Consider the following 24,081-nt stretch of genomic DNA (forward strand, 5'->3'; position numbering starts at 1 on the left):
ACATTCTGATGAAGCTGTGATTTTTAAAAATTCAAAACAGAAAATTTTTCTGTCAGAAATGACCGAAGAGCACCTGAGGGTTAAAATAATTCGGGTCTTTTTGGGTCCATTTGGAAAAGGCATATTTATTTTAAGTTACCCGAGACTCAAAGCCACTAATATCGAACTCAACCCGTTAAGAGTTTTGAACCCGGACCCGCTCGGGTCGGACTTCAGGTTTTCGGATCCGAGTGGACCCGTGAAGACCTCTACTGTGAGGTACACAGTTCCACTCACCACCATCCGGGTCACAACACCAGTGTCATACGAAGCAGCACCAACCAGTTTGGGAGATGGGCGCGCTAAAAAAGGACACTGACCACAGCAGCCTTATATTCCTCGGAAATGACTGGCATCCTCATTTTCATTTTCAGACATGTCTATTCTTCTGCTGTGGCTCATTGAATCTCTGTGGGTTCTGTGCCGTTCTAAATGAATGAATGTTCTTCAGTTGATAAACAAGGCCAGCTGAGCTGGAGCCTGACAGATGTTAGAACAGCTTCGGGTTTATTTTTTTATGAATCGTGAAAACAATACAGAAAGCAAGAGACTCAGATTTATCCTTCATGGCTGCCACCTGATTTGACGTTTGAAAACTATAATTTAGCCCAGAAAACAGCACATTAAGCTTCAGAAAAGCGTCACATCTAAGGAAAACCATAAAACATGTTTTTATATTCTTAGAGTATTATTCTTCAATATCTCATCATGCACCATTTAATCTACAGACATAAATGAAACCTTAAACAATGCGACCTGTGGAGAAGTAAGATGGAGAATGATAAATCTAGTGAAATAAATCCCATAGATTTACATTGAAGAGTCGTATCTAGACACTAGAATAGTTTTGCATCAACTCTACTCACATTTTCTTCCATAAAATGTCAAAATCTGGGGCAAAAACTAACGAGAATAAAAGAAAGACAACAGATAATGTCTTCTGAATGACTTCACATGAGACTGAGACTCAACACTTAATATGTTGTTTTTTAATGTCTTTGTAATGTTGTTGGGGTTTCTTGTATATCTGTTCGCTGGATGTGATGATGTGTTTTGTGTTGTACCCTGATGGCAGACATTAGAGGTTTAATGATTAATAATGGTGGAGTAGCGGAGCAGAGCTGCCATCATGATCACCGATTACATCTCCTTTAAACTACATTACCCACACTGCCCCAATAATCATTTAGACTTAGCAAAAGCTCTATCCAAGTTGCCCGAACACAAACGCTGAAATGTAATTTGTGTGTGTGCATTAGTGGTGGGGATTTTTTGGCAAATGCATGTCAGCAGATGATAAAAAGTGAATGAATGAGTAAGTCATTGTTTCATTCGCTCAACCGTTTCATTCAGAAACACTGAATAATTCAGGAACGGCTCTCTCCTTCTGTCTTCTGCTTGCTGGTTGATTCATGTTTAGGCTTTGAACTGCAATTCATATCGTTTAACAAAATCCAAACACAACACACAAACAGTGCCAAGTAGAGCAGGATAATAATATATCTCTCTCTCTCTCTCTCCAGGCTCCTACATGATGGTGAACTCTTCTCAGTACGGCGCCGGACAGCGGGCCCAGCTCATGCTACGTCCGCTGAGTGAGAACGACACTCACTGTGTGCAGTTCAGCTATTTTCTGTACAGCCGTGACGGACACAGTCCCGGGGCCCTGAGTGTGTATGTGCGAGTGAACGGCGGCTCGCGGGGAAACGCCGTATGGAACGTGTCCGGCTCTCGGGAGCGGCAGTGGCATCAGGTGGAGCTGGCTGTCAGCACGTTCTGGCCCAGCGAGTACCAGGCGAGTCCAAGACACCTGCACTCAAACACACCATCACACTGACTTTCATTCAACTTACATGTCACAGTACTGTAACCTTAATATTTGATTATTATATATTTTTTAATATTTTTAATATATATATATACATATTTTATTTTTTATATTCTTTTTTTAATTTTTATATAAATTTTTTAATATATTTTATATATATTTTTTAATATATTTTATATATATATATATATATATATATATTATTTTTTTATATTCTTTTTTTGATTACTATATTTTTTATTACAGTGTCAACTGCTTTATATAGACAGAAAAAACATTAACTTATTGTAATTAATACATTAATACATTTTTTTTTTACTGAGCCCCAAATTTTGATCTGTAGTATATAAGCACTTTTCTACTATTGGGCTGAAAAGTTTTGAGCATGTTTGGTCACAGTGTAATCATGAATTTGCAGCACTACAAATTGAAAATAATAAAAATAATTAATTAATTAAATAAATAAATAAATAATTAAATAAATAAATAACAGTGTCATTGGATCAGTAAAGAATCGTTTGATTTGGCATGTAATCGTTTGCCACAGTGGTGTAAAAATGTAACACAAACACTGTATAAAAAACAATGTTAGCTTAGTTACTTTCACAAACTTTCAAGCACAGTATACAGTAACAGTACATATACTACTATAGACACTATATATACTCTATACTCCTTTTCCCTACAGCTGTAGATAGTGTATTATCCTCAGCGCTGGGCTCACGGCTCGGTCTGCAGTGTGTGTTATTGACTCCTCGGATGCTTAGTGCACAGAACACCTTGTGTCACCTTGTTAAAGGCTATGATTAATAACTTGCCCCTCATTTGCTCCCCAAAAAGGCCATAATGACCAGTAAGTTGAGTATGTTAGTGTGTGTGTGTGTGTAAGTGCACAGTCAATTAACCCCCGCTTCTGTGTGGGACCCGTTTGAAAGTGGAGGTCCGGTGTGGTTTCCACAACCCTGACCCGTATCGCTCCTCTCTCCATAAATCAGAGCAGCCTTAATGGGATTACAGCTCTGCCACGATCAATACACACACACACACACACACACAGTGCGCCACAGGGTTCCCACACAGAAAATGTGAAGAAATTATCTTTGCCCTCTCATTCCGTCGTGGTTTTTCTTCTGTGTTGTCGTTCAGACGTGTTGTGGTTGAATAAACAGAGAATATGGTAAAGCTGAGGAGTTTTGGAGATGTGGAAAGGCATGTGTAAAAATTGCCTGCAGTAATGTATGGCACTGTAATTCGTTATTGGTAAGTGTGTAATGAATGTTGTGTGTAATTGTGTAAAGAGACACACAGCTGTATTTGTGTTGTCAAGAGAAGGTTATGAAGCAGTGGAGCAGACAGACAGAGAGAGGCCTTTACAGCTGCATCAGTGGTGTTTCGCTCAGATATTTGTGGATTGGCAGGTTGGGCGACCAATAGGCGCTCCAGTTACCTCGTCTAGCTCTGCTCTGTGCAACAATGTGTTTTACATATAAGAAAAATTAAAGGATGATTTTTTGGCTTTTTCTTCTGAGATTACTGGTGGTGTACATTCAGGTTTCACCCTCCCTTTAATCCATCCTTTCATTCTGTAATCTGTATCCGTCCGACTTGTTTGTTCCTCATTCCTCTTCCACTCTCCGTTACGGCTCATGGGTCACTGGACCCTTTCGGGCATCTTCACCCGGCTCACATATAGATTAAATCAACTCACGTATACTCCCTTTGGGTGACAGCAGAGGGAAAGAAACCAATGAAAGGAGAAGAGCAGACGAGTGTCGAGTCAGGCCCGTGGGGCGGCAGCTCGTATTGAGGATATCATCTCCCCTTCTTCTAATCCGCTAAAACACAAAGGATCTGATTCATTCAGCACTCGCTGTCCCCTGTAAGACTGCCGTGGCCGTCTCCCTCGCAGGCTGATGTGACACTTTTGTGAAACCAATTTGAGCAGTTACCTGCAAACTAAGGGCTCTGTGGACGTCAAGCTTACAGCTTAAAGCGCTCATGCTGGAGGTTCTCAAACTTTAAAAAGAACGATATAGCTTCTGATAGATGCGTGAGGAGGGTGACGACTGAGAATATACAGTAGTTCACCAAAAGCTTACATCAAATTCAACTTTGCGCCTTTATGTTCAGCCCGCCCACTGACTCTATACACGACGTGATTGGCCTGACTAGAGATAGCTCGCAACAAGACAACGGATAGTTGCTAGACATAATTGGGAGGAAAATACAATTTTCCTCCACTAGGGCGTCTACATTTCTATGCTAGGAATTTACTGATTAATATATATATATATATATATATAAACAAATAAAAAAAAAAAACTATATATATATATATGAAGAGTTCAGATGCAAAAGCCTCTAAGTGCCATTTGAAATTTTCTTCTAGAATGATGATTTTTATCAAGCTTGCATATTTAAGTTCAGTGATTTCACTTAAACGGCAATGATAATTACCTATTAATTGTTATTTAAGTGAAATTACTGAACTTAAATATACAAGTTTGATAAAAATGATGAAAATTTCAAATGGCATTTAGAGGCTTTTGCATCTGAACTCTTCATATATAGACCATTTTGCAAGATGTAAACATTAGTCCAGAAGCACTTCCTGTTTCAGTTTTTTAACACTACATGAAAGCTGGGATAAAGTACAAACAACAGAACATATAAAACTGAATCAAAAAGTTAAACAAACATCTTTAAGATGTTTTATTTACATGTGAAATAAAGAAAACAGTTACAAACTGAAACAGGAAGTGCTTCTTGACCAGTGTTGTTTACAGTACATCTTGCAAAATGATCTATATATATATATTGTTTTTTTGTTTGTTTTTTAATTTGCTGTTGTTGTTGAGGCATGTATGTTGTTTTTGACCATAGTTTTACTTTTAGAAACTAAAAGCTGATCAAAATGACATAGATTACTCTAATTATTTTTATTTTTGCATAGTTTTTTTCATCTTCTTCTTTTGAATATTGAGTGAACTGTCCTGGGCTCCTTGTTTCATCCCGTCCACAGTGGATTTCCAATATCCACAGCATTGATGTTGAGAGTTATTGATGGTGAACTGAGACACTAGTCAGTCATTATACAGCGAGGAGCAGAAGACTGGACAGACAACACAACTGAACGGTTCAGGAAAGGTCAGACCAGTTTTTTTTTCTTGTGGGACTTTCATTGTGTTTCAAAAGGTTAGAATAAAATTGGATGTTGATTTATCAAAACACAGCCAGCTCCAGTGGAATAGGGTTTTATTGGGTGAGATGAGAAAAATCTGATTCCACCCGTGTCCGAGACCATGACCGTGAACATTGATCAAGAGCCATCTGGAATTTTGTTTGTTTTTTTGTTTTCACGTTATTTTTTCAAGATTACATTAACAGTTTGTTACCTTGGAAGTTGAATCTTACTTTATAACACACACACATTGGAATTGTATGTTTTATGTGGACTTCCCATAGACATAATGATTTTTGTACAAACTGTATATTCTAATTCACTGACCCTAAACCTACTACCCATCAGCAACAATTACATTTCCCCATATATTGCCATATTTGTGAGGACATGTTGTCCCCATATCATATAGGGTATACCTGAACCACACACACACACACACAAACACATACTGTACAAACATATATCAGGGATGTGTTGATGTATAGAAAACAGTTCTGTTAAATTTGAATAATATTTCAAAATATTACTGTTTACTCTATCTTTGATTAAATAAATATTAAACATTTTTAATTTTTCCATGCATTTTTGCATGATATTGTAATATGCAGAATTCGGTTGACTTAGTTAACTAAGCAAACAGCAGCACAGGGTGTTTTTGGCTTGGACAAATATAAATGAATAAGAACTTTTAGAAAGAAAGACAAAAAGATGACAACATAGAACATAATTAAATAAATAAAGTTAATTTAATAAATGAAATACATTACAGACAATTAAATAACTAAAAGACAGTTATGTTATAACAGTGGATATTGAGTGGTTTTGCAAGCTGAATGACTTTGACTCTTGCCCAGCGGATGATCATTTATCTTCTGTCCTATTAACTCCTTTACATGACTGTCCCAGTCCCATTCCCACTGGTCTTCTCTTGGCTCAAACTCGTGTCCGTGGTTCTCTATTCCTTCATTTTAAGTGCCAAATGCAACCATGTTTTGCTAGCTGATTAGCAGAGTTTAATTGTTATTTGATACCTCATTTGTGTTTTGTATGTTCCTGCGTCTTCAGAGCACAAATCAAATGTTCAATCAAATCATGGTTGCTCATAAACAGCTAATATAAGCGAATGTGTCTTTGTACCTGCACACACACACACTGCATACAGTATGTTCGTTGGTGTGTCCCTTTCCGTTCATGATCCAGCTTAATGAGCCAAGAAGCATGAAACACATTTTTTAACATGCTTTGCTAATGGATGCTGCAAATGAAGACAGATTGAACCCCCACTCTTCATATTAGAGTCATCAACACACCAGCTGTATGTTTTAGTTTGTTTGGCAACATTTACGCCAATGACGTCCCCCCCAAACTTCCAATGTCCAAAAAATCGAATCGTTCTGAAGTAAATCTTTATTGAGAGCTTTTCTTGGTTTGGGTTTTTCCAGTCCAATTCGTGTTGAGATGCACGAGTGCTTTTGGAGATTCCCCAGGGGTTTGTGCGAGACGTGAGTCGCATTGTCAACATTTCCTGGATATGAAAAGGTCCTTTTCTTTTATTTGTGTTTGCGCTCCTGAGCTTGCCCTGATAAAATGGATCTGTACGTGGCGTCCCTCTGGTGTAAGAGAGATGCTTCGGCTTTTATGCCAACAAGCAATTGTTTCCAGCCTGCGGTATTTTGATCTCTATCTTGTTGAAAGTCATTTGGTGGGTTGAATACGGTGAGATTAATAGTTGACATTTACTATGAGCTGCAGATCTTCATTGTGCTGATGCCTGTGCTGTAGGTGTTGGAGATTACCAGCAGACTTTATCAAATATTTACAATGCTGGTATTTTTTTCCCCAAATCATTTTCATGAACCATATTTTCAGATATATTGTTTTGTAATGTTTGACAAATGTTAATATTAAAAGTTTACACTTTGTATCTAAATCTTTGTTGTTTTTCATCATGTGATTTTTGTTTTTCATCATGTGAATTGTGTTGAATCCAATTGAGTTGATTTGACCGGCTCCATACAGGGGAAATCGAACAGTGCACAAGGGTTAAAAAATAGCTCAATAGTTCAGTTGTATTTGTACCTATTCAGATGCAGCTTCAAATTTTGTTGCTATTGATTTCATTTGATTGCATGTTTATTATTCTAATTTTATTTATTGATTAGATAAGACCGTTCTCAGGAAGTAAATGTGGATCTTTCAGATTAATTTGTGTGATCTTGCTCTTAACTCGTCTCAACCGCTCAAAGTCTTGGTCTTGTCTTATTAGTCTCAACACACTCTGGTCTTTTATTTATTTATTTTTTATTTTTTTAAATTTGAGCATTAGTTTATGCTTGTTTTTGGTTGGGGGGACTTTTGTTGGAATCTTAGGACTCTTATTATGTTGAGCCTTGGGTAAAAGGGGGCCATTTTGAAAGATGGTTGTTTGATCGGCAATTGAAAGTATAGCAAGTGGTAATTCTATAGCTAGACAGGACTTAATTTATGAAATATTACAAAGTTTGTTTAGAATTAAACAATTGAGAATCGTTATTAATTTTCTTTGGATACCAGCTCATATGGGGGTGGCAGGAAATGAAGAGGTAGATAGTTTAGCAAAGCAGGCCTTAAAATTACAAGAAGTTGATATTAAAATTGCATTAAGTAAGACTGAGATAAAAAGTATAATAGCAAAGGAAATTAGGAAGAAATGGCAGAAGGAATGGGATAGTGGAAAAAAGGGTCGGCATCTATACAACATTCAAGGAACAGTTGGTTCAGTAAGGAAAAATTTTGGTAATAGAAGGAGGGATGTTATAATTTCAAGAATGCGTATTGGCCATTGTTTATTAAATCAAAGTATGGCCAGGATTGGGAAACACCAGACTGGATATTGTGACAAATGCAGTTCAGGAAATATGGAAAGTGTACAACATGTATTGTTGAAGTGTGAGGCGTATACGAGAGAAAGATTTAAATTATTACAAGAATTAAGAGAAATAGAAATTGAAGATTTGTCTATCAAAGCATTATTAGGGAATGGCCCAAAGCAATTTAAGATATATGAATTATTATTTCATTTTATAAAGGATACTAATTTAATTAACAGGATTTAGGTCAGTACTACCATAACGTTATCCACACTCCAATCCAGTAGGTGGCGGGAATGCACCATTAAAGTTTGGTTTGCCAACTGCCATTAAACCTGAAAGAAGAAGAAGAAGAAGATGGTTGTTTGGTGAGGTGGCATGGTTTTCTGGCTAACCTCAGAGAAAATTGTCCGAAATGACCTCTGGGAATAGAGACATGGTCTATTAGACGTTGGAGCCGTCTCATATGGGCATGTTCTGGGACATACGTGGTGGACGATACTTTTGGGGACTGGAGGATAACCTTCAGTGGATTTATTCTTTTTCTCTTTATTGGGACATCCAGATTTTGGATTGCCAACCTACCCCGAAGCAGAAAAGGACTGAGTCACGACTGTTGAGTATCTCTGTTATTTAGATTTTGTTTTTGTTTTTTTGGAGTTTTAAACAAAGAGTCATAAACAGATTTGTTGTTTGCAGGTGCCTGACAAATGTATAAGTTGCCCTTATAATTTCTTCGGTGACTGTGCTATTTTTGTGTAGTACTTTTGAGTAAAAGTAAATAATATACCACTCCCCTTGTTATGATCATTTTTATGAAAGGTTGAAGTTGTTACAGCAGGAGTTCGATTAATTGGATAGTTTTCGCACAAACATGTTGAACTAAGTCTATCATGTTTATTTACCTTTAGAAATGGTTGAATGCAGCGTGTCCTATACACTTCTAATGTAAGTTTGGTCTTTATTTTAACGTTGGCCATTATTTTTCTCTCCCTTAGCCTGAAATGAGTCTCCTCCGCTCTATAGTCCAGATTTATTCTCTCCGCTCTGTTCTCCTCAGAATAATAATAATAATAAATGTATTTTTCTCTAAAGAAGTGTGACTGCCAGAGTTTGAGTGTTTCCAGGCTGCGACTGTGAGCGATCCTGAAGTTTAATACTTAAAGGGGTTAGGGTTCAAAACTCTGCATGTGAGCAGTAGTGATATTTCTGCTTGCTTTAGCAAACATGTTTCCGGAGATAAGGCCGGTGTGCGCCGAGACCCCAGTGCACTGTCAGGACCCGCAGCTCCGCTGTGATTGGCTGGCTGTTAGCAGCGCTAGCTCATTTGTAGTTTGATTCAGAGCGGTAGGACATCTATCAGCTATCTGTGCCGGTCCAACAAGGCAGTCTTCGCTTTCCTAGCAGAATGGCTAAAGGTTGTGTAAATGGGTGAGGGATGTGGGGTACTTGCGGTGTAATTGGCCACTAGAGATCATCAAGCTCTGTATCCTCAGACTCCAGTCAAATCATCCGTAGGTCAAAACAGGGAGATTGTTGCGCTGAATCATGTTGCCTTTAGCTCCGAGAACGTTTTAGATGAGCAAATGCTGCCTGTGGGTAGGCTGAACTGCATCATCAAATATCTGAGTTAGACGAAGTTGTATTGTTGATTGAGAGAGCATTGAATAATGAATCCGTTTGAAACATAAAAGCCAGAGTTCAATCACTCACACAAGGACGTGTGCAGGCCTGTTTACATCAAGAATAACATGAAAAAGCAGAACAAATTGAAAGGAAAAAGCACTTTGCTCATTCACATGCTTCAATGCGAGAGACATGATTGTGTGATATGGGAACATCTGCTGGAATAACAATCACAGAGATCTACTATTCTAGTCATTATAGTGCAGCTGTCGTTATCATACCATTCTAAGTCATGCAACCAACTTAGCAATTATTTCACCTCAAAACATTCTTCAGATGATGCATATCAAGACGTTTGTCTTGTTCACATTATACTTGTTTTAGATGTAAATTCTATAAAGTTGATTTAAAACGTCACTAGCCATGTTTCCATCCACTTGTCAATCGAATTAGTTCGGTTAAACTCATGCGGATAAAGCTGGTGAAAGTGTGTTTCCATCCAACGGCTTTAAAGCGAATAAAAACCCGTACGTAATGACGTCACATGCTGTTTTGCGATCAAATTGGTATATCGAATTGATTTGAGACATTTTCAGACATTTTCGCACTGAATCAAACAACATTCAAGCAAACTTTTGCGAACAAAGTTTTGTTAGAAAAAACGGATCGCGCCATCTACCAACAAATGATCAATATTTCACAAGTTGAAGGCTAATAATGCTTATGTGCCAGCTGATATAGTGACATATGAATGGGATAATGTATGCGAGGCGGTTGTTGAAGGGGTTGTATTCGCTATAAAGGGGTTGTATTCGCTATCCTGCTTATTACATAAAATCAACCAAATAAATAAATAAATAATTTGACTCAAAATATTGACTTAAAAACGAGTTTATTGATTTAAAAACGAGTTTTGCTTCTGCTAAAGAAAATAGTCAGTTCGTCTCTGAACATTTGAGTCGATTTTCATGAAATTTCATCGAATTTTACTGTTTCCATGAGGCATTTTTCATTCGATATCACTTAATTCGGATAAAAACGTGTCGATGCAAACATGGCTACAGTAACTGTAAAAATAATTTTGTGCTGCTTTGCAACTGACTTTTTCATGCCTTTCCTTGCAGATCGTTTTTGAAGCCACGGTCTCGTCCGAGCCGACGGGATACATCGCCCTGGATGATATAGTGCTGTTAAACTACCCCTGCTGTAAGTTCTGTCCCTCCGCAGCACATTGTCTCTGACCTTTTCCAGCATGACTAGCTTGGCCCTCCCAGATTGAGGAACAAAGGCGGCCGTTTTCTCTCATCAGGGTCTCGGGGTTCTTACTTTTGATCTGAATAGCCATCATGAAAGACAATTATCCACTGACACTTTGCCTTCCTTGCTCACATCCACCTCCTGCGGCTGACCTTTTTGTCCATATATCACTCCATCTCTCTGTCCCAGCGGTCACCATCTCAGATTTATTTATTGTGTGGGGGAGAAGAAAGAAAAGGGCTCGTCTCTTTGGCTTTTGAGGCTTGTGTCTCTGCTGTGTAATCTGTTGCTTCACTCAGGTGTGAGTAAGAGTGGATCTCCTGTGTCCATCTTCTTCTCCCATGTCCTCGCTCGCCCGCTGACCTCCACTCCATTAGCTCTGCGGGGACTCGGTGTGTTAGTGGGCACCTTATAATTCTGCTCCAGTAGTTTGGACTGGGGCGCTGGAAGCCACAACCCACTGTGGGTCTCACTACCTGCTGACTTCTGGGAAATGCAGTGCAGTCATGCTGACAGGAATGCTGGAGAAAAGAGATTGTGTGTATGCGGATGGGGATTGTGCTGTTTGCTCGGTTTGTGGGCTGCTTTAATTTGATGGAGCTGACTGTAGGCCTCCTGCGTTTCAATCTTACACCCCACAGCAAGAACGTTATTGCAAATGCTCCAGAAACAGACACACAGAAGTCTTTTTACCCAAGTTTGTAAGCCCAGTGTTGAACTTTTTTATATATTTAGTGAGCTAATTTGTTCTGCATGAGTGCAGAGACACTCCACACATTGTGGCGATAATTTAACAAAACTTTGCTCATTAGTGGAAAAACCCTGCTACTACTATTACTTATATTTAGGGTTAATGATTTGAACAAGCACACATGGGCGCATAACCATCCCACAAATCTTTTGAAATGAAAGTTAATTAATTTTCTGGTTTCGTCAGTACATTAAGTGAGTATCGTGAGTAAGTTGACCGTGGAGAACGTTGGTAGCAATGGTTTTAACCATCAATTTGGGCTCACGGTGCTTTTGGGAAATGCAGCCCTGGACAGTTTAAAAGCTCTCTGTTCAGAATGCTGTTTTAGGCTGATAAAAGCTGATTACTGCATTTGGCAAAAAAAGAAAGAAAACACACACAGAGACTCTGAAATGCTCAAGAATCTTACAATTGACTTTTTTACTGTACATTTTTTTCCCTACACATTAGAAGTACTTTCCTGGAGACTGTGATAGCACTAAAATCATTGCCTTCTGCCCAGATCTAAATAGAGTAGACGAGGCTCTGAGTGATCAGCTCCACTAGCACTGCCACAGGAGTCTGGCGTTCTGGGAAACTCTTATTCAGGAACAATGCATGACAGTAAAGACTTTACTTTTATATACATTATTCTATATCAAATAAATTTTGTTATTTTGATCAAATATCCGGAAAATAAAACAATCAACAAACATTAAAATGATAGCTAAAGCATACCAGGATGAAATCAGACCATTTAGATAGTAATATGGAAAATATAAATGCACTGATAGTAACAGATGGCCACGCTTTCAGCATTTTATTTTACATGAGAAGTTACATTAATATATTTAAAAACACTGATATATATTTACTATCGCAATTTTCTGGATTGCGCACTGTTGGTGTGTGTAGTACAGTAACAGTGAACTTTAGAGAAGGCAGGTGATGCTCAGTTTGCTAAATTTACACATTGCTGATGGAGACCAACTGAAAACACGGCAAGAACTGCTGACCCTCTCTGGGAACCTGACATAAATTGCTAACTGATCACTTTATTCCCTGACATGACATTAAGTGGCTTGCTTGCTTGCAAGTATTCATGTTTACAACTAATCAACTAGTTTATGCACTTTATTATTCTGCAGTTATTAATAAAAAAAAACAATTTTATAACACTTTATTTTACAGTGTCCTTGTCACCTATGGTATATGTATTTTCTGTGGTAATAACTGTAAATTATGCATAAATACAACAAAGTAAACCTCAACCAAATCCTATTCCTAACCCACCTTATAGGGGTACTTATATGTAAATATATAATTACATTGTAGCAAGGACACCTACAAATAAAGTGTAATCAAACAATAATTTAAAATACAACTAGCAATAAAAACAAATTTTTGAGAAAAGCTAATGAGCCGTAGTGTCTGTTCTAGACTCGCCTCAGAACCTCTGTTTCTCTCCGAGTCCCTCACTGCAACAACACACAAAACAGAGAGAGAGAGAGAGAGAGAGAGAGAGAGAGAGAGAGAGAGAGAGAGAGAAGAAGAAGAAGAAAAGCCTCAAGCAACAAACATTTGTCGACTTGAATGACAATGGAGTGAAGAACTGTCCCAGGGTCAGGGTAAAGAGACTGTCACCATGGAGACAGGTTTCCCAAAAACACCAGATCGATGTAGTACTCGGCTGAAGGTCCTCCTCCCAACAGATATCTCTTCACACACACACATCCAGAAAGGCTGTGTTGGCAGTCTCATACACCATCAGACAGCCCAACCACCTTAGGGGTTCACACTCGGATAACAGTCTAGCGTTTGCTTCTGGTTGTGTTTACTCCACGTGTGTTTTCACCAAACAAAATCTGTCAAATCCTTGAATTTGCTTGACTAAACCTGGAACACACATCTTGCACCCGGCGCAATGACTTTAATCACTGACGCATTCATCATTCCTATTTTGCACGCGCGCAAAGCGGATATTTTCCTCCACAGACGCACGCCGGTAAACTAGGAAATGAACTTGCGCTCGCTGAGCGGATCGGCGCAAAAAGGAGTCGTGTGTCGGCGCAAACAATCCCTAGGGCTATTTTACACTTCCAGAAAACAATTGCGCCAATGACCAGAAAAAAACCCGGTGTAAAGTCAGTGGCGCGTTGCGCGTACATTCAGATGCTATTTTAAGCGCGCATGCTTCTCCATAATAGAGAGAGTGAACAACGCACATAGGTAGTTGATTCTCTCATCTACACAGATGCATTTTACTTTTTGCAAATGATACATTCTTATAAGAAAAAAATATATAAACATGAGAGAAATAATTGTTGTGTCCATTATCATGGAAAATATCGGCATAAAACTTACACATTTACCCAAATTATTATATGCATGTTTAACCGAAGCTAATTTGGGTGTGTATGTCCCGTCCCCAATGTCCTTCTCTTTCTTTTACGGCCGTGACGACGAGAACATCGATCTCTTCTCAGCTGTGAACCGATGCTGAAGTGCGTCCGGTAAATGCGCCGTTATAATAGTATTGCGCCACGGAACAAGCGCACCTCGTTCATCACGCTCTTAAAGGGAATGAGATATGACGCTCTGATTGGTTTATTTCCGTTACGCCCAAACCACACCTATGAATAATGAAGCTATATTAGACCGGATTCACATATAGCAAGCAAATAAAAACGCATAGAAAACGTTGGGCGCGCCGCATTCTCCATTTTCCAAAGCGCCAGGGCGGTTGCGCTTCAGTTGGTTCTTGTCACATGACCTATTGTGTGCGTATGGTGCGCTTGCGGCAGTCTGAAGCAAACCGCGCGCCTACATTTGAAATAACGAACTTGAGCGCGCAAAAGATGCGATATGTGAACCGGCCCTTAGATTTGCGCCAGGCGCAAGAGGCATTTATCCCGCTGGGAAAATAGCAACAGCGCTGAGATCCGCCCCAAGTTACTTGCGCTTTGCGCTTGCGTTTCAGATCGTTAAAATAGGACAATATTCAGATCTGAACCACACAGAACTAAAGCACGTAACCTCCAGTCGGTGAAGCTTGTTCGCCCTCATTGCTGTGTAGCTATCCCGTCGAAGGCAGGCGATCGTGAGTCGGAGAGGCTCCAAATCCTCCAGGACAATAAAATAATCGCAACGAAACCACACAATTGATGATTTTTTGGGACAAAAGTCAGTTGCAACCAAGGTTATAACCTTTAACGAAAACTAACGAAAAAGCTAAAACTAAAAATAAAAAACATTGTCGTTAAAGTCCCCGTGAACCGGAAGTTGCAAACGATTTTTCTCCAGTGCTGTGACATATTTCCAAGTGAAACGGAATATTGAACAGAGGGCAGGGTTTTACTCTAGCGCTCCTCCTCTCCATCTCTCGCTCATAGCAAACTAACGGTTTGAGGGGAGTGGTTAAGCGTTTCCCCACCCAAACTGTGAAACCTACATCATCAGAAAAAGAAACCGTTCCAGACCGGAAGTAACTTTTCAGATTTTGATTAAAGATTACTAAGGTAAAACATTTTTTTAATATATATTCACTTGCACGGATTAATTGTTCACCACAAGACTAGTAATATGGGCTAACAAAGTAAATAGGTTCAATTTTGATTTCACGGGGACTTTAAAGCCCCACTGAGTGAGTTATAGACATTGTGACAAAAACAGGCCATTGTGTTTACCCAGAATCCTGTGCTCTTGCCCAAGGCAGCACTGTGAGGTTTCTGCTCAGTTCCTCTAGATGATGCCGCTGGAATCCTCTGTCTGCAATACATTTCCCTTGTTTGCTTTACGGATATTTTCTAAATTGGCTAGACAGTGTGTGTGAGTCTGAATGTCTGAACAACTATTCAGCCTTAAATAAAAGTTCAGGTTCATGTAAACAAATTGGAGATAAGTTTTACCTTGAAACGACAGTAAGAATGTCAATACTGACATTAAAAGAATATGTTGATAGTGTGTGTTTGTTAAAGAGAGGGAGTGTTTCATACAGTACAATGTCGGACTGGTACTGCAGTGTTCTTCAGAAAAATCATTTTATCATAAAAAAGCAAAAATGTATTCTGTTTCATTTTGATTAACTTAAAAAAAAGACATTTATATTTTTGGCCTTTTTTATACCTTTATTAGAGAGATAGTGTAGAGACCTAACAGAGATGAAATTATATAAAAGATTTTGCAATGTCTATTTTTTTAAGCACATGGGTTTCGCTTTTTAAAAATAATGAATACAAAATTAATTTTTTTAAATCTACTAGTTAAATGTATTTATAAAATTAAAAATGAAACTTATTTTTATTAAACTTAATTAAACTTAAAATTATTTTTATACTTACGCCATGAAAAAAAGAAGTTTTAACACAACACCATGTGATTACAATAATATGATGTTATTTTCTTCAGTGTTGGACATTTTGAACACATTGTAAGTGTCTCAATTTTTCCAAAATATTATCTACAATAACAAAACACATGGGGTACATTGCTATGGTTTGCAATATTTTTGTGATTTCAATTCAAATTGGACCGTTGTTACGGCACATAGTTTACAGAATGGCATGTTTTGTTATATTGGAGCTGAAGTTCTGTATCGGCGGTGTGGAAACACTCGAACAAAGATGTACTCTGGGCTGAAAATTGCTGCCATCATGTTTGTTTGGCACTAGACTTAATAGTCATGGTTAACATGAATGTTATTTTACTCTTATATCCAATAACAGGGAATGATCAGTGCAACCAATACATGGCAGTTAAGCCACCAACATCTTGCTTCACATTATAAGTTATTAAAGAGTCAGTAAAATAGCCTCGCTCACAAACTGAGATTTCACTGAATCCATTCACATCTGGCTTTTATAAGTCATTGCCATGCGACCGCCATCATTAAACCGTATGAACTTCTGATATTAGTGGCATGTTAGCAGACGGATGCAATTATAGATTAGCTGGAAGGCCACTGAAGAGATGCATTGTGTGAATGTGAACAGAACAAGAACCCGTCTTTAAGTAAAAGCTAAAGAATTGTTTTTTTTTAGATGGTGGTTTAAGTGTTCAACGCTTGGAGACTTTTCATTGTTATACTCTGAAAAATATGGAAGGCTTATAGGGATTGAACGTCTACCTCGTGTCTGGCCGTCTCTTTTGTTTTGCATGGGCTCAGACTCACTGTGACGAATAATAAAGCTGGCAGAAGTGCAGTGATGTTGATATCCAGGAATGATTTGATGCTGAGCAGACGAGCACAGGCACATAAGAACAAATGAGGCGATCCGTGGGCAAGAAGACACAACATGACTCTTAGAGATAAGTGATATGAATGGACTGGATAACACACGGGGAAACAGAAGAAATCATTTTTATTTTGCACCTTGTTGAAAGATTGTGCGGGCCAAAAAGATTTAAGAAGTAACACACAGGGAACGTGCACTGTCGGTTAAGATCAGAATATTGAAATACACACACATTAAATTATTATGTGCATTAAAAATACAAATACAAATATATTAATTGGATAATATAGTAATGTTTGAAACGTTGCTTGTGTTTTTCCACAGATAAAGTGCCTCATTTCTCCAGACTCGGGGACGTGGAGGTGAACGCGGGGCAGAACGCCACGTTTCAGTGTGTGGCGACGGGACGATCGGCTAAGACTGATCCCTTCCTCATGGAGGTTAGTGTGTGTGTGTGTGTGTGTGAGGGAGTTTGAATTCTGCCTCAATAATCTCCTAATTGCTTGTTAGTTGTTAATGTAAGGGCAGGAACTGGGTTGTTCATGCAGAATAAGCCGTTTGTGCTTTATAAACTAACAAACAGCCAATATCCTAGTAACATGCATGCTAATGAGCAACTAGTTAAAAGTAAGAATTGGACTGTAAACTAAAGTGTTGCTGAATTGTCATACCGAGGTGCTGTTTCTTAATGAAGCAGCAAACTTAGAAAAACTATATTTGGGACTTTAAAACTGCTGGAAGTCGGACACATGTGACCTTCAGAAAAGAAAAAGAAAAACTCATTAAAATTCAGAGCACTTCCTTTTTAATTAATTGCACTTCCTGGCCCCTATTTAATTTGTAGAGGAGAGTTGGACTTATTTTATTATTAAATGTAATTTATCTCTTTATTATGTGCAGTGTTACAAATATACAATATACAAAAGTCATATTTGAATAACAGTGAGTCAAGTAAAATATTTCCCCAAAAATATTAGCCTTTTTGTTTTTGTAAAATATCTAAACATCTTTAAAACAAAATTAGTATGCTTGGGAAGAACATTGGGTAACACTTTACTGTAAGACCTTCATAATCATGACATATGAATATGAAGGAGGTTTATGCATGTTTATGACAACTGCCATTAAGCGTCTTTCGCTCAATAATGACATTTTTAATGCAAATATGAGATTGTTTGAGATGTCTTTGTCAACATCATAACCTGCCAGTGTCTTTATCATGACATCTTGACATTAAATGAAGTTGATCTCTCCTGTGGTCGGCTTTGTCATTGGCTGTCATGAGGCATTATAACTGTGTCATGAATATTTTTACAGTGCTACTAATTGAATTTGCCATTAAAAAGTTATAATGCTTCATGACAGCCAATGTCAAATCCTGCCACTTGACAGTTTAATGTAATGTTAACCAATAAAGCTTCTTAAGTTTGATCATTAATCTGCTATGGCATGTTTATGACAGGTTGTGTTGTGTTAGTAATGTCCAGTTGTCATGATAAAGACACTGACAGGTTATGATGTTGACAAAGACATCTCAAACAATCTCATATTTGCATTAAAAATGTCATAACTGAGCGAAAGACACTTAATGACAGATCTCACAAACATGCATAAACCTCCTTAATATTCATAACATGTGTCATGTTAGTCTCATCCCCTTCAAGTCAAGTGTTACCAAAAATTGCATTAGATTCAAATCCACTTTGGCACCTTTTCTGTTGTTTTAAGATAAAGATTTCTAAATATATAATTGTATATTTTAATTTTTAAGAAATATTTTGCAGTGTTGGTCATTGACAAAGCTCAACCCAAAATTGCTACACATTTGTGATAAGATGATAATTTTCACCAAAAATAGCTGTATTATATGATGTGGTTTGCAGTCACAAAGTAACACAAATGTCTAGGGGAAATATATCAGGGAAAAATATTCATTTTCCTTTCAAGATGTAATGGAACATGTGGAAGCACGGAATAAAACTAATTAAAATATAATTGCAAATATTTATCTCGCAATTCTGACTTTTTTCTACAAATTTAGCAAATTTAAAAAAAAAAAAAAAAAAAAAAAAAGAATTGTGTAGTCGCAATTATTTTTAATTGTTTAATTCAGTGGCGGAAGCAGCCTTCCATAGGAGCATTCGGGATAAAATGCAATTGTACTTAACATGTGTATATCTCTGCATCTCGGAAAACAGAATTCGTTGCAAACACACAGATAATGCGACGCAGCCGCCCGCCACACGTTTCTGTCTCTCAGAGATCAGACAAGAGGAATATCAACTAATATACTGAATCATGCAAATATTCACTTTACATGTCTATCTAAATGTTTAAAAAGTTGTAGTTATGATTCTTCATATATCCCGGGTCTCCCGGGTCAGGCAAGTATTTTCTGTTCTTGATCATCTCTTCAGATTTGCATTCGCATGGTAAAAGTATTTTTTAATGATTTTCAACCTCTGAGAATTTTCTTTTTAACTTCCACATTCTCTAAGAAGCTGTTATATATTGGATGATTGTCCTGACATAACACAAAACTCATATGCAAAGGAAAATAATAATTATAAATAAAGATTTATTGTTATTATTGTTTAACATTTTGAATTATTGTTTAATGTTTATATATTAAAAAAAGATGTTTTTTTAAAAGCTGAAATGTGGATTTTCAGCAAAGTTTCATGTTGATAATTTAGAAGTCCCAAATGCAACTTCAAATTTGACTGGGCAAAAAATCTAGTGCCACATTTTCCAGAAGAGAAAGACTTAAAGTTGCTTAAAATCTGCTTAAAGTTGGATTTCATACATATAGATCTCAAAGTGTCACACATGTTTTGTCTTTGTTATAACAATAAAATGTGTATGACAAGTGGCAAATTCAAGAAAAGCTCCTTAATGAATTATCAGCCATTTGGTTTACGAAGCGTCTAACCGAAAACATTGACCTCTCATATTGTTTTAATGACAGTTTTCTCTTTACTGAACCTCTACAAACTTTACATTTTCTTTTTCCGAGCATATAATCTGTGTCTCTCCAGGCAGTGGATCTGGGCTTGATCTAACACAGCTCTCGCTCCGGCATTGGCTGGATGAGTTGATCTCAAACCCTTTCTGGGGGATTAAAGTTGCTGAGGGTCCTTTTCCATTTTGAGTTTTTAGCACCGGATGTGAGTCCCCGGGCTTTGGTTAGGAAGACTTTTGTTTTCTTCAATTCCTTTTTTCCCCGTTTCTTTTCAATGCACGGGTTGTTTTGTATGTAAATCCAATTGGAAAACCTCTTTCAAACTCGAGGCCAACAAGCTCTGCTCCTCGTGCGCTGAACCTAGTGAACCTCTTTTCCACTGCGTATGTGTTTTTAATTTGATTACGTTTTAAATCTATCCCTTAAAATATAAGCACATTTTAATCAACACATCTCTTAACTCTATCAAGCTGAATCTAAACTGTTTATTTGGCCCAACCTTTGTGTTGAGAACTCACTTTTTATGATGTGAAATCAAGTCTTGTGGAAAATCTCTTTCTAACACGCAAGACGGCACATGCAAATGACAAAAAATGATGTGAACATTTTAATTTCCTCGCTTTAATTGTTCCTCTACTTTTGCAAAAATTGAGATTAGCACCTTTACACGTTTACACACACACACACACAGACGTATCCCATCAGACTCGCACTCCTCCCAGCTTCCAGCCTTTAATTAATGACAAATCTTCACTGCAGGTAACACTTATTTCCTTATATCAGTTATCGCTAACAGTGCCGCATGTTTCCAAATCCAATCACGTGGCAGCAGCAGCAAACAGGAAGTGACAGACTTTCCTGTTCAGTAATTGAACCTCTCTTGTCATGTTGTTCAGATGCTTTACTTGCAGCTTGTGTTTTGATTCTGTTTGTCTTTGAGCAAATCCTCATTGGACTGAGATTCGCTCTTCTGTGTGTCTGTGTGCATCAGTAGAGTCTCTTTCTCAGGAATAGCTCAGAACATCATGTGCTGACATTACAAAGTTTGGCTCCCAGTTTAATTTATGTGTTTTATTTATTCCGGTGCTTTTCAGCAATTCAGGAGAGATTAAGGCTGTTGAAAGTGCACTTTCAGGCAGCAAACTGTGTGTTGTCAGATGTCCTAAACTATATTTGAGCTTTTAGAAAAGTTATCCCAGAAATTTAAATCCTGCAATCATTTACTCACATGACTTTCTTTCTTTCTTTGAATTAAAGGAGACCTTTTGTAAAATATCTCATTTTTTCCAACTTAATTTTTTTAAATAAAATTAATATAATATAAATAACATAATTTACAAATATACATTTTTAAAATATAATGCAAATAAAAAAAAATGCATTATAATTAAAGAAGATGGTGACCACGGGCTGCCTTGCTCCAAACAAGACAAAGAAACACCATAAATATATTTTAATCTTTACTAAAGAAATTCTATATTACTTATTCACAGGTGAAAAAGACGTCCAATTCAGTGTATTAAAAATGCATTACATTATATTTGTATTGTACTAAAAACATATTTAAGTATATTTTTAATAGACTTAATTGGACGTGTCTTTTTCACCTAGTCTTCCAAGCTAGTGTTGATCTTGTTAAATCAAACTATATATATATATATATATATATATATATATATATATATATATATATATATATATATTTAAATTAAATTATATATAAATTATTAAACAAACTGAAATTACTAAAACTAAAAAAAAAAAACTACATAGAATACACACACAAAATTAAAAAACCACTCATTTACTATACTTCATATTAAACCTGAAAGTATAAAATTAAAGCTAATTCAAAATATGAATACTATAATATATCAATATTTGTAAAATATCTTCAAAGCAGATATGTTGGCTTTGTGCTTGGAACAGATCAAATTTTACAATAAATACTATTTCCTATACTATGTCTTTTACCTCAAATTGTAACATTTAATTCAATGTATTACTAATTATTTTTTTTATTATTATTATTATTTCTGAATTGAAATTGTTCCAAAGGAAATCCTATAACATTTTCAGTGTAGATATATGGACTAATTAGAATTTATGATATTTAAAAAATAAAAATAAATCTGTGGTGCCATTGTAATTACAAAATGGAACTTAATGATGCCAGATTGTAGGGTTAACTAGCTTTTTTGTTTAAATCTATCTTTCTGTCATTCAGTGATTTTGGGATCTACTCCTAAAGGACTGAAGGGACTGTGTGTTCCTTGACTTTCTGAGAAGCCTGCATCATCTCCCTTTCTGAATACAGCACTAGTTTAGGCACTTGACATCTTCTTCTCTTATTCTCCCATATTACAGGCTATTCAGAGATGATAGTTGGGTTTAAACAATGGAGGAAATCAATTATTTTCATCATTACAGCTAAGCACATAATCAATCCCAGTTCTTTACCAGAGTATTGAGTTGTGTTTTTTTGCTCTTTATGCACCAGGAAAAAAAAAACAAACAAAAAAACTACTGAACATACTTTAAGAAATACTAATAATGATGATTGCCATACAAAATTCTGTATATCCTTTAAAATCATTAAAATATATACACTTTAAAAAAATAAAAAAATGAATTCATCGTGTAAAAAGAGACTTTCGGTAATAATTTACAATAAGCTCTTGGGTCCAGAAAAGAGAATTGTAGACAGCTGCTATAAATGTGGTAATCACTAATCATTATGTTTTGCATATCCATTTTTATCTGATATTATTTTTCATGTGTAAATATATTGATGATAGATTCTGCATCACATATCTGTCTGTTTTTCAGAGGCGTAACGGTGTTTTGATGTCGCCACACTCCGTGACGTCATCAGTCGGAGAGCGTCGATTGGTTGCATGGTTTCAGGTGGGCGGAGCCCAGCGCGGGGAGCAGGACCTGTACCGATGCCTCACTCAGTCCACATACGGAGCTGCAGTGTCTAACTTCGCAGAACTCATCGTCAGAGGTACGGAGAGAAGTGTGTCTATAAATAACTCAAGTGTGTTGCGTATGTCTACTCCGTGGAGCTGTTGAAGGCTTCATTCTGATGGATGGGAGTTCAAAGGTTTGCCATTATAACTATGGATCTGACTATGTGAGACCATATGGCTTGATTTCATCTCTTTTCTTCGTATGACACATTGACATTTAATGGCTCTTTCTTCATTAAGCATTCATTTCATGTGTCCATTGAACAGAAGAAAGGCTCTCATACCAATCCATCTACAGGCTTCCAACCTAAAGAGTCAGACAATATCTAGGGTTTCATTACAAGCTGGCAATGCAAATGATGACAGATATAATATGATATAAATGATGACAGAATTGACATTTTTAGGTCTACTAACCCTTTAAATGAAATATTTCATCAATGTCAGATGCCTCAGTTGAAGGTTCTCTACTAGAATAACGAACAATAAATTCCAGACTTTCACAAAAGAAAAGCTTTTGGCCAATGGCAATAAAACAAGATTTCAGAGATCACGGCAGCAGTCGGCCGCTATCCTCTGCTGTCGTCGCCGGGTTATCTTCTGAAAGCACAGAACGTCCTGGACTCTTCTGATCCGTCTGAACTCCTGAGTGTGTGTGTCGGTAACATCACGTCCCCAGCGAGAGATCTCTTCAGCAAAAGCCTGAGTAAGTTGTAACCTCTTTGACTAGAGCCCTCGAGAGCACCGGCGGGCTGATTACAGTCATAACCACCAATCAGAGACACATCTCACCCCAAAATAACACAATTTCTGGTGCAATCAGCCATGCAAATTACCCCATGCTGCCTCGTTATGGCCCCAGTAATGATTCTGCTCCCTACAAGTGCCTCTCAGGATGGTGGCGTGATTGAAAGAGTGAATGAGTCATGTTTCCACTGGAACTGAGGTAATGGCACTGCAAATCCACCAGACAAACGGAGAAATCGCTGTCGGTGTGTTCTGTTTGGGGTGGATTTATTATTTAACTTTCGTTATTAGCTTCTGAAGTGTGCTGTATTTACGTCACAGTTTAATATTTTATCACACACACACGGCTAAAAGAGCAACAGGTCAAATTACAGATGTGCTGCACTACTCAAAAGACATACTGGCATGATGCTTTACTTACAATAAACTCAAATTATGATGAGTTTATAGGATCAGCTTTACTGAACACAAAATTTGGCATCATTTCTATTTTCCAGATTTGCCGAGCCAAGATGTTCCTCCGGTTGTATTGCGCAATATATACATTAACAGATTGATCAAGATCTGATCGTCTCGTCCACCTCGACTGGGTGTATTAAGGGTCTATTAACCACACTTCCCAGTAGGGTTAAATATTCCCAGTGCGATTGTGT

At 37.3% G+C, this 24,081-nt stretch overlaps 1 protein-coding gene across 13 annotated transcripts in view; it reads left to right on the forward strand.

Moving 5' to 3' along the window:
* Positions 1-24,081, forward strand: part of ptprua (protein tyrosine phosphatase receptor type Ua) — a 162,757-nt gene that overhangs the window by 79,449 nt on the left and 59,227 nt on the right. For 11 of the 13 annotated variants that reach the window (XM_039652466.2, XM_039652465.2, XM_089122629.1 and 8 more), the window contains exons 3-6: positions 1,563-1,834; positions 10,651-10,732; positions 17,072-17,187; positions 22,539-22,716. In XM_039652466.2, the coding sequence (XP_039508400.2) occupies positions 1,563-1,834; positions 10,651-10,732; positions 17,072-17,187; positions 22,539-22,716 (648 nt within the window). Of the gene's footprint in view, positions 1-1,562; positions 1,835-8,260; positions 8,516-10,650; positions 10,733-17,071; positions 17,188-22,538; positions 22,717-24,081 lie in introns of those variants that run through there. The other 2 variants (XM_089122632.1, XM_089122633.1) reach the window with 2 other exon arrangements.

Source organism: Pimephales promelas, chromosome 18, assembly GCF_988280905.1.
Source record: "Pimephales promelas chromosome 18, fPimPro1.hap1.1, whole genome shotgun sequence".
Lineage (NCBI taxonomy): Eukaryota > Metazoa > Chordata > Actinopteri > Cypriniformes > Leuciscidae > Pimephales > Pimephales promelas.